General features: G+C 31.3%; 1 protein-coding gene across 1 annotated transcript; it reads right to left on the bottom strand.

Annotated features, from left to right (window-relative positions):
• Window positions 1-1,779: 1,779 nt before the first annotated feature.
• Window positions 1,780-5,242, bottom strand: LOC107909115 (protein HEADING DATE 3A). Its single transcript, XM_016836529.2, has 4 exons — window positions 4,946-5,242; window positions 4,763-4,824; window positions 3,385-3,425; window positions 1,780-2,204 (listed from the first exon to the last, which is right to left on the bottom strand). The coding sequence occupies exons 1-4, from the start codon at window positions 5,141-5,143 to the stop codon at window positions 1,981-1,983; spliced, it is 525 nt and encodes a 174-aa protein (XP_016692018.1). The 5' UTR covers window positions 5,144-5,242; the 3' UTR covers window positions 1,780-1,980.
• Between the last annotated feature and the right edge of the window lie 7,003 nt (window positions 5,243-12,245).

Below are 12,245 nucleotides of genomic sequence, written 5' to 3'. Positions count from 1 at the left end.
ATCCAGATTGTTAATAGGGTGAATAATTGAAATGAGAAAGTCAAATGAATTTGATCGATTTTAGTATTGAATATGAGAAAATTTAAAATTGTGGATTGAAATTGAGATTGATAATGAAAGGCATGAACTTAATGGTTATGTAGTGATTGAAATTGTTACATGTGATATGTGGTTGAAATTGAAGAATAGCTATGAATTTTATTGTTATTGTTAATTGATGAAAGTTTAAGAATTAATTGATAATTAAGAAGATGGATAGTTACATGCTTGTTAATTATATTTCTTTATTGCTATTATAATTTGAATTATGGTAATACCACTAAGTATAAAATACTCAACGTACAGTTGTTTCCGTGTGCAGGTTAAAAAGGAGTCAGAGTTTCGGTTCAGCATTCAGGACAATCCCGACTCCGGCATAAAGATTTCGGTGATGTTTTCTTCCTTAAATGAAAGTGGCATGTACATAAGGATTATAATGGTTATTTTGGTACGTTATATAGTTTTGTTGTAAAGTAAGATAATAGGATTTTTTTAATTAAGTTGTTATGTCAATATGTCAAGTAACATTTAAGTATATAAATGCCTTGGTTGAAATATTGGAATTGGGTTGGTTGTGTTTTGAAATTTGCAGAGGGTTTTATGTAAAAATAAGCGGAAATACTGCCGAAATAAAAAAAAATTTAGAATGCTCGAACAAGTTTCTTTCTACTTTTAATATATGGTTTGGGCTTCGAGAGTCCATTATAAGAATTATGTTATTAAATTATACTATAAACATTATTTTAATTATGAATTATTAGTAAGTTGTCTGAGATGTCCGGTAATGCCTCGTAACCCTGTTCTGGCGACGGTTTGGGGTTAGAGGGTGTTACAAAAATGGACAAATTAGCTTCTGTACGTTAGATGAGAGAGCAAAACAGTCCACCCGTTAAAATTTGTTGTTTATATATAAGGTATAATAACAATTTAACTCTCAACTTTTACACATTTATTCAATTTGGTCTTTATTCTTTTGTTGGAAGTAAATTAAATTTTTTTTGAAACTAATAAGGCTAACGGGTCAAAAAGACCTTAGTAACAAATTAAAAAAAAATCAATTAAGACCTTTAAAATTTTAAAAAGTATTAAACAGAATTCATACAAAAAGTTATAAAAATTTTAAATTATAATTTTTTTAAAAAAATACCGACCCAATAAAAGAGTAGGGGTAGTTTTTTTTTTAAAATCTTTTAACCATTAGATTTTAATGTGTCGGCCGGTATTGTTATATTTTGAATATAACTTTTTTTTAATGAATTTTGTTTATAAATTTTATGTTTTTTTTTTAAATTTTAAGAGGGCTTAATTGATTTTTTAAATTTATTGCAAGATCTTTTTGATCATTTAGCCTTATTAGTTTCAAAATTTTCTAATTTACTTTCAATACAAGAGTAGGGGTCAAATTGAATAAACGTGTAAAGGTTGAGAGTTAAAATTGTTATTATACTTTATATATAAACACCAAATTTAATGCAAGAGTTGTTTTACTCATTCATCTACTATACATGAATTAATTTATTCATTTTTTAATAAAAAAATTAAAATATAATACAAAGAATTTTGTAGTTCATTTACCCATCCAACACTTATCAATATATAATATAAAATTTTTGTTGAATGAATGCAAGTGAGAGGGATGTAAGGTGCCATTATGGAAAAAGTATCGGAATCCAACATGATTGGACCTTTAAATCGAAATTATATCTTATAAAAATATAGGATATACTTTTATGAAAGGTGTTTTTATAAAGTGTAAGTCACATTTTCTTTATTGATAACACACAATGTACTAAAGTACATTTGCGTAGCCACCCATACAATACAATATTAATTAGTGTAGTAACGTTGTACGTTCTTTTGTCTTCTAAGTAGCTGTGCGTATTCATCATAATAAATTGTTCTTGAAATCAAACATGATCAACAACAACAATATTATTTATTTCATGTCCTACGGCCACCGGATCCACTCTCCCTCTGGCAGTTAAAGTAAACAGCAGCCACCGGCAACCCGAGGTTGTAAAGCTCAGCAAAGTCCCTAGTGTTGAAGTTTTGGCGCCACCCTGGAGCGTACACCGTTTGCCTTCCAAGTTGCCGGAACAACACGAACACAAAACGATGGATACCGACCGTTGGTCGTGGGCTCTCATAGCAGACCACCTCTTGACCTACACCATCACCATACATTATATACATTTATATATAAATAACATAAAAAAAAAACACCCCAATAAGCTTTTCTGATACAAATACTTAGAATTATCTATAACCTCTATCCGACTTTTAAATAGGAGGATAAACACATTTCAACACACTCGAATCTATGTCTTCTTATACTGACAATAATATTAGTGTCAACCGAATTAAGTCTTAGTCAATACGGCAAAAAATTTTTTTGAGAGATATTTGGTGATAGCTAAGATATTTTTTTGGGACATAGAACTGTTGTCGTGCAATATTTAACTAAAATTTGCCAAGGCATGTATTTGTTGGGTGTGGTGTAAATAGTGTTGGTTTTGGTTCCCCACTTGTGGACCTTGAGGAAAAGGGTATTCTCCTTGTCGACAAGGAGAAATATATATATATATATATATATATATGCCCGTCTTTGTATCCAATATTTATTGGTCGACAAATATTATTATTGTTTCAATCACTTGACAAAACTGTACTAGTTACCAAGGCTTATTTCATATAGGAAAAAGACATATATAGTGAAAGACAAGGTAAGAGAAGGTAAAAGTATCGCGAGGACTCTATATAGAGAGTTAGGCTGTTGTTTTTAATTCATTAAAAAAATATGTTTAATCTCTGTACATAATTTTATTTATTTGTATTGTTAAAAACTGATGTAACTAATAAAATATTAAAAAAATATTGAAATAATTAAAAAGTGCTATGTGGTGTGTCGTGTATATTATGTTAATATATAATGATTAGTTTTTAACAGTAAAATTAAAGATTAATTTACTTTTTAATCTAACATATATAAATTAATTTACTTACTTTTTTTAGTAAAAAAATAAAATATAATTTAACTCGAGAAAATTTTATAGTACTTTTACCGGGAATAGAGATAAGGGGTACTTTTTCAAAGCTCAGCCCTTTCTCAGTCTTACATATATCACAGGTAAAGAGATTTATTTGACTGTAAATTTAGTTAACGAGGACCCAACTGAATCAGAAAGAAAACATATAAGAAAAAAAAAAAGGGTTGTTTCTTAGCCCTGACATGACATGCCATGCCATGCCATGCATGATCCGATGAATCTTTGAAACCTCTTCGATATATAATATATATATGTGTAATAGAATAATAAGAATAGAGTGTGGAAAGGAAGTACTAACCAAAGCTTGCACCAGTTGTGGCTGGAATATCAGTAACCAACCTGAAAAAGTATGATATTGATGCTAAGGTTAGTAAACGTATAATATACCGATGGAAACTGTCTACAGTCTTATCTGATGGGAATAAAATTAATAGACAATTTGTCCTTTTCTGCAATATATCCCAAAAACTACCACTTGATGACCAATCACATCACATATCTATGATACGAGAAGAATCTGTTTTCTTTTCTTTTTGTTTTGTCTTTGACAGATGACAGTGAGAGAATATCAAGGAAGTTTAATTTCTAATTGGGTTAAAATATCATTTACTTTTTTAATTTGGTTCTTTTTTTTTGTCTACCAGTCTTGGAATTCGAAAATTTTTCCTAGTTTGGTCCATAAATTTTACGAGTATTTTTATGAGTATTTATAATAAAAAATTTACAAGTAATTTTTGGCACAATTTCGAAATGTAACATCGTTATAACTTAACAAAACTTAAATTTAATGATCAAATTGAGAAAACTTGTCAATTTTAAGGACTAAAGTGAGTAAAAAAAATTCATGAACTAAGGTGAAAAAAGTTATTAAATTTTAGAACTAAATTTTAATTCATGCCTTTCTAATTTGTTAGTAAATTTATTATCATTTATTGGGAAAAAATATGATGAATATTTAAAATATTTATAAATGTAAACATGATAAAAGGGATAAAAACTACCGGTCTAAGACCATATAGTGTGGCAAATTCTGCCCTTTCATACCATCAGTAGTTGGATGGGCAGCATCTATAGTGTCCCAAATAACTTTGTATTTATTTTAGACTAAATGGTTTGTGTTTTTCTTTGTCTGATTATTTATAGTTAAAAAATAGACTTATTTATATAGGGCATCTTAAATTTATCCATCTGTCAAACAGTGCTCTTAAGAGTGAAAAATATAAAATTAAGGAAAAAAAAATCTAAACTATAAACCATCTGTCACCCTCAACTCATTAGCATTTTTTTTAATTCACTCTAATCCTAGTAATGTTATGTGACAGCATAAATATTGTATGATAGAATAGATTAAAAAAAAAACTTTTTTATAAGCTTTGTTTGAGTTGAAAATAATTAAAAATTTTAGAAAATGCATAGTTAACTTCAATTTATATACATTAGAATCGGAAAATTATCAATTTTCTTCCTTTCAGATCAACATTTTTATACGTTAAAAAACCCTTTTTATTCTTCATTTTTTTTCACTTTTTTCCATCTACTTTTCCATTCAATCACACACACTGTGACTGTTCATCTTTCTCTTTGCTTGTGTGTTTGAGTATGCAACAAAAACAGAGAGCTAGAAAGGGAGGAAAAATAGATGATGGATCTCTTTATTTATATATATGAAGACTCACCAGTGCAAGTATTCCCTGAGGTTTGGGTCACTTGGACTTGGAGCATCAGGATCCACCATAACCTACACCAAATGTGACTGTGTATAAGGGAAGCTGCTGGTAATCATTAACAAAAACCAGAAACAAAAAAACCCTACTCCATTACTATGCAAATAAAGAAAAAAAAAAGTAAAAGTAAGTTACCAAGGTGTAGAAGGTCCTCAGATCATCCCCACCAATATCAACCCTTGGTTGGTTAACAACTTGAGATGGCTTAAGCTCAACACCATTGCTAACATCCCTAGTAGCATAAGTGACCCTAAGTGAAATAGACCTTGTAAAAGGGTCCAACACATCTCCTATAACCCTACCAACAACCAAAGGATCTCTATCTCTAGGCATGATATCGCTATTTGGTCTTACTGTGTAGGTTTTTTTTTTTTGGTTTGTTGGTTTACTGATCTGATCAACACAAGCTAACACCCGACTGCTATTTATACATGAAGGGGTGGGGGTATCTACCTTTACGTACCATCAATAGAATCTAGCTGCTTTTTTATCATAATACATGTTGTTAAAGCCAGCAGTGATATTTGATTGGAGGATCCTGAATATGCAAAACCCAATGTTAAAACCTCAAAACTGCAAAGTGAAGTTCAAAGAGGGGTGGTGCAGCCCACTTTAGTTTATTTATTTTTTCATAAAAGCCGGTCCACAGCATCCCGTTCATGGTACATTATGTCTAAATCAGTTCTTTTTTACTTTTTGTTTTCTTCGATAAATTTATTCGATTCAACCCCCCCCCCCCACACCTACACACCCCCAACATCGTTTCAGCCGATGATCTTCGACTATTCCACACACACACACACCCCTTTGCTAGCTATATAGTATAGTATATAGAAGATAAAAGGGCATCGGGCTGACTACAAAAAAAAGGAGGCTGTCACCCCAACTAAAAATGACTGACTCCATTGTAGCCACAAACTCAGCTTGGGTTAACCATTTTCTTCTTTAGGGTTTTTATTTGCTTGCCCTTTCTGTGATTCCCCATACCTATATCGATGACATAAAATAATTTATAGTACTTACTTTTTCTTTTTTGCATTGGGGGTGTAAAATAGGGTAACTAAGTTGAGAATATTTACTATTTTTTCTTTCATTTGAAACACACGGCCACTGTATAACTAGTAAAAAGCTATATAATTCGTCTTCTTTAAAGATAATATCTTGAAAAATAGTAAATGAATTTTTTTAAAAGTTAATATAAATATACTTCAACTTATTTTAAATGAGGGGAAAGGGATTAGGATGTCCAAATTCTAATATTCCTCCACAAAAGGAATTTGATTGACAAATTTGTTAGTTGTTTTGGTATAATATTAGTATAAACAAGTAAAAGTTTAATTGACATCATGAAAAAGACATCTGCGTGTGTAATAACTTTTATACTTATACGTGAGTATTGTTAATTCGGGTTTTGAATCAAGATTTCTTAATTTTGAAAAGGTTTAAAAAATGTATATTTTTCTTATGACTAAGGTTTCTTAATGTTCATTTTACGGTCAATGAAGACTAATATTTTTGAGATTCATGATTATCTTTCTAAAAACTGACATTTCCAGTCATATCTTTTATACGTGAGTATTGTTAATTTGGGTTTTGGATTAAAAATCCTTAATTTGGAAAATGTTTAAAAAAATATATTTTTTATGACCAAGGTTTCCTTAATGTTTATTTTACAGTCTATAAAGATAAATATTTTTGAGGTCCATGATTATCCCTCTCAAAAATGATATTTCGTGTAATATTTTTTACGCGTGAATATTGTTAATTCAGATTTTGGATCAAGAATTCTTAATTTAAAAAATGTTTAAAAATGTATATATTTTTTATGACCAAAGTTTCCTTAATATTTATTTTACTGTCTATAAAATACTAATATTTTAAAGTTTCATAATTATCTCTCTAAAAAAATAACATTTCTAATTTAAAACACAAGCATTTGGGCGGGGGACACATGAAAGGAGCATGTAACATTGTTAAGTCTTTTGACTTGTATCCCATCCAAAAAAGTCTTTGATATATATAAAACTAGCATTAATTAGATTACATTTATTTGAGGTTGCGCACATAGCTGGTATTCACTGAGGAGGAGTCATTCAGATCACGAAGTATTTTTAGGAAACTATTGGAACGTAGGGTAGCTGATTTTTAGGCTTAGGTATTTTGTTTAGTTAAGTTTTTTTTTTTTTTGAAGTTGCGAAATTAAAAATATAATAATATATAAATTTAATTTTAAAAATATGGTAATTGATATTGTACTGAATTTAAATAAATAATATTTAGAAATTTATTTTAAAATATAGAGATTATAATAGTAGATTGTGTGAAATTCTATTTTTATTTATAGTTTCTAGCTTGATTTTAATTGTTAATTAGTGAATGTAGATTGTTAAATAAATTTAAATATTGGGACAATTAAATAGTTTATTGTAACATTATTTATATTTTAAATATTTATTTCAATTTTAATAGTGTATTTAATTTGTAAAAATAGTGATAAATCAAAAAAATTTAAAATTTACATAAAATTGTAAGTTGAATTGTTGGATATAAGCAAGTGGACAATATAGCTTGTAAAACAAAATTAAAAATTATATAAAAAAACAGAGGAGTTTATATTGCAATTTTTCCCTCCATAAAAACTCACATATATGTCAATACATATATTATCTACATTTCATACCCAGGGTTTATGCATGTATTCTAATGTGTTAGGTTCTACTTGGGCTTAACTCATTTTTACAATTTACAAATTAGCACCACATGATTTTCCTTAATAGATTGAATATAAACACTAAACGAGTGATGGTGAATTGAGGAAGTAAAAATGGACCACATTCACTTTGAAATTTTAAGTTAAAAAGAAATAAAAGAAGAAGAAGAAGAAAGAAATGGGGCAGCAGAGGGAAACCTGAAAAATATCTTTAAAGCAAAGTATTCAGTACTGTTAGTGAGGCCATAGACAATTACACAGATTGGCCTCTAAGCTTGCATAGGGCAATACTACACACCAAGTGTTGTGATTCCATTGAATGACCGCCTCTATTTCTAGCCACAAATATGGTTTCCCACGCTTTTTTCCCTTTCACCATTGCCTTTCCCCATAATTCCTTTTTGGCCATTTAAAAAAAAAATTTATTCGGTAAAACCGTCAATTGGTTGCCAAGTGATCGCCACTCATACGTCCCCAATGCTTTGGCTTTGGTAGTGGATGGAAGAATAAACCATTCTCGTTGTTGTAAGCTCAAATACCAGTCGTTTGGGCGCAGCAATCTTGTCGGGAATTTCAGCCATTATCAAATCTCTCATTTGATTAAACCTTGATTGGACGTTATCTTGTATTCTGACACTAGGACAACATTTGACATGCGCTACCTGCCGCCCATTATCATGTTCACATTTCCATTTCACTCCTTACCATTTTAATCGACATCATAATATAATGTTACGATATGGTTTTGAATTTGATCGTAATAGTATTCATTATGTTTGCAACCGCTCGTTTTAAGATATGTTTGTAATCATAGTTTAAAAATGTGAGAATTAGAGTGAAACTTCTACTATTTTCTCTCATGTTTTTGACATACTTGCAATCTTGTACTCTCTCTTTATGGATTAGGTTGGATGTATCTAGATTGGAAGTGTTGAAGGCTTGCAAAATAAAGGGTAAACTATAGAGGCACTAGAGCTTATGCTTCGAATGCTCTTGATGCTTAAGTTAAAAACGAGGTAATAGAGGTACTGAAAGTTAAAAGAGTGAAAAAGTAGAATAATGATAATGTTGGCGAGTATATTGCCTTGAGGGAGAGCATATTTGGGTCTTTATGTAAGGGTCCCTAGCTATCTTGAGGCAATCATTTATATGAGAGTGCGTGGAAGCCAAGCTGCCACTACACATAGGTGTTCTTGATGTGATATGATTGTACTTCAAGCCCTTTTGTTGATCTTGCCTTCTGACTTATGCCACGTACTATTATTGGGGGTTGTTAGCTACTTGCTGCCCAAGTGCCACATGTCAACTAAAGGTTTATGGGACTTGACTTTCTTGGTTTGCTCGTTTCTTTGGGCTTAAAGCATGTTTTCTTAAGTTGGTATAACATTATGTTACCCTTAGGTCTGAGATAGGTTACGAAAGAACTAAAGAGATATTTGCAAGCAAACTCAAGTAGTGCCACAAGCAATGTTTAAGAATAGTGCCAACTGCTTGATCTGTCGTAATTCAGTGTAGCAAATTAAACTAGTTTTCGCATTTAAGGAGCTTGAATACAAGCACTTTAGTCAGGTTTTAGTAAAGTTTTTATTACTTTATTTAAATTCAATAATTTGAGTAATTTGAATCTTTTATTAACTTGAGGGGTCGAACGGGGCCTAAGGGTGAGCTAATATACTTTGGGAGTTGCAAGAAACCATTAGAAGGTGTGCTACCTCAATACTAGTCGCTGTGTTGCAACACAGAGAGTTGGATGTCGCAAAATAGGGAGCGAAATAGAAGAATTTCAAGACTGCCTTTGGTATCGCGACATAGCCTGAGGATGCCACGACACACCCTTGAAGATACCTTGAAGATGAGCATACTGCCTTCGTTGTCGTGACACAGGACCTAGTGTGTCGCGACACTGACTCTGTACGGGAAATAATTACGAACTAGGGGCATTTTGATTCGCACAATCAAATATTAAGCATGAGAACAACAGTTGGCCTAGGGTTAAGGACAACGACCACTCTAATTCTATAAATAGGCTCATTTAACACATATTATGGATACTTTTTTCATATTGTATAATTTCCTTCATAGTTTTATTATTTAGTTTCTCTCTTTTCTTAGGATTTAGGTTTATTTTAGTTTTGTTCTTTGCTCTAATGGAAAGATCAGATTTGTTAACTTGATCAAACTCTGTGAGGATTCGACATTTATTCAATACAAATTAGGCTTCTTCTGAACTTTATAATCTTGAATCGTTCTTCATGTCTATTCTTTATATCAAGTTTATATTGTTTATGAGATCCATGAGGAACTAATCCTCCTTTGAGGGATTAGTGAGTGGAGGTATGATTAATTAACTGTTTTGTAGGGTTTTCTTAGCTGATCAGCTGTTTAGGAAAGGAAAAAAATTAAACCCTAAGCTTAACGACCTTATGAAGCCATTAAGGTGGGAATTAACCCAAAATTGATATGGGCTATATGTGAACATCTTAACCCTGAACTGGTCTGGACTATGAGATCGAGAGATAAGTAGTTCTTGTCGACTCGTTATTTTAGTAGAAGATCGGAAGATCCTACTAGGGTATCAACTAGTTGATTGAATAAGAAGCTCGAAGTGATAGTTGATTATGACTATTAAAGCGAGCTAATCACCCATGTTCAGATTTGATAAATTCTACTATTTGTTTTCCTTTTATTTATCTATTTATGTTCTTTTATTATTATAAAAAAATCTCAAAAACCTTTCTTTATATTTCTTCGTAATGTAATCTATCTAAAGTATTAATTAGATCGATTTGTGCTTAGGTTAGAGTTAACTTAGTGCTCGCCTCTCTTGGGCACGATCCTTGGAGTACTCACCTACTTCGTTGTAACTATATTACAATATGACCCGTATACTTACAAATACCGCCTTTTTAATAGACTTTGTACAAGATTCTTACTCTGGACGTTGTTACGTCTGGAGGTGGTCGCTGCTTTAGGCATTGATGATGAGCAAAGCAGGAAAAATAATGAACACTTGATATGTTTACGCAGTTCGGTTTCCTTACATTTGTGAGGCCTTGCCTAGAGAGATAATCTATTGTCTTAGCAACTTGTACAATAAGTTATTACAACCTCTAACATTCACCAGATTAGACTCCTCACTTTTGAACATAACATCTAGACAACTCTCCTCTAAGTTTCTCTCTTGAAAACTTAGGCCAAAAACCAAGTCACACACACACACACACATGCACTTGATTTTGCACTCAATACAATCACAAGAAATGTTCTTCAATGAATAAGAATAAGTGCATTCAGAATAGTACATCACCTATACAAGTCTCCAAAATTTTTAAGGAGTTAGACTTACTAACATTAACATACTCTTCAATTACAGTCAATCTTCCTAATTAAACAACAAGATAATCAACATAAAACATATCTCCAATGAGATAAATCTTAAATCTTCAAGATATGTTTTTAAGTTTTACCTGATTCAATCTAATCTTCTTCAAAGTGGGGAAGTTGATTTCCTTGATCTAATCCAAACTAATCTTTAGGATATGTTGTTATAAATAATATGGCTATCATAGATGGACTTGCAGTTGTTCAAAGTATCAGAAAAGATTAAAACCCAAGGATTTTGTTACCAAAATTTGCCAACACTAAACATGGCAAGTTTCTTAGTTGAGCAATGCCAGACACTAGTGGGCACTGCTCCTTGGCACTACTTAAAAATTACCTCAACAATCCCTCCTTTTGACAATTTTTTTAACAAAAGCTTAAAAGGAGAAAACATGCAACAAAAGAAATAAATGCTCCCCCTAAGTAATGCATTAATAATCAAGGAAATCAACCATTAATGCTTTTGAAGAAGGTGAACTCATTAATAATTAAAGTACATTGAATTATGTTATAACAAGCTTAATTGAAAAAAGGTTCACAAAAATAATAACCAAAGTAATCATAGTTCAAAAGTTTCAACAAAAATAATCCTAAATACAAAATAGAAAAGTCCAAATCATCAGCAGACATAGTCTCAACATCTTAGTATACTCCCTCTTTTAGTTCAACAATTTTGCCAAAGTTCTACTAAAATTGCTTGGCCATGAAGTCATTCCTTAAAGTTTTTGCTCGGTGAACATTGACTTGAAGTTGTTGTATGACTCTTTCTTAAAAGGCAATCTCAACATCAATATGTTGTCACATCTTTTTCTTGAAGATTGAAAGTCACCTAGGAGTGCCCATCTCAGTGCTAACTGGTACAAACACTACTTCCACATGTTATGCTTTATCATTGGGAATGATTCCTGGATTGGCCTCTAAATGCTTCATTTCTAGCCACTTGTATGAAAATTTCAACTCTATAGGCTTTCTCTTATATTTTTCACTGGCAAGAACAATTTTAGAATTTTATTTATAAAGTATCTAAAAAAAGTTAAAGAAGGGAAAGGAAGACATAGCCCGAGGCAGACTCTTTTAGCATGCTTGATGATTTCTTAGTATATAATCTCCTCCAAGCCGAATTGCATGGCATCACATATTTTTCGGGAAGTGATCATGTTATTTGTAACTATATTCCTTTGGCTATTAAGAATATAGTTCCTGGTGGCAATGACAAACAGGCCGACATAAGTAAGCTCTAGAGTAGATTCTTGAAGTTCAGTTGCATGTGGCTAGGTTAGATGAACGACATTGGTAATGGTCTTGACCATTATGTAAAAAGACTCATCTAGTTCAACATCAGTA

Source organism: Gossypium hirsutum, chromosome D08, assembly GCF_007990345.1.
Source record: "Gossypium hirsutum isolate 1008001.06 chromosome D08, Gossypium_hirsutum_v2.1, whole genome shotgun sequence".
NCBI classification, from domain to species: domain Eukaryota; kingdom Viridiplantae; phylum Streptophyta; class Magnoliopsida; order Malvales; family Malvaceae; genus Gossypium; species Gossypium hirsutum.
The sequence above is the reverse complement of the archived record's forward strand: the minus strand, read 5'-3'. Positions and strand labels throughout refer to the sequence as shown.

Coding starts and splice junctions, on each gene's coding strand:
- LOC107909115 (XM_016836529.2), bottom strand. CDS start 5,143: ATGCCTAGAGATAGAGATCCTTTGGTTGTTGGTAGGGTTATAGGAGAT. Junction 3,426..4,762: donor CTCAGGGAATACTTGCACTG/GTGAGTCTTCAT, acceptor ATACTTTTTCAG/GTTGGTTACTGATATTCCAG. Junction 2,205..3,384: donor CACAACTGGTGCAAGCTTTG/GTTAGTACTTCC, acceptor GTGATGGTGTAG/GTCAAGAGGTGGTCTGCTAT.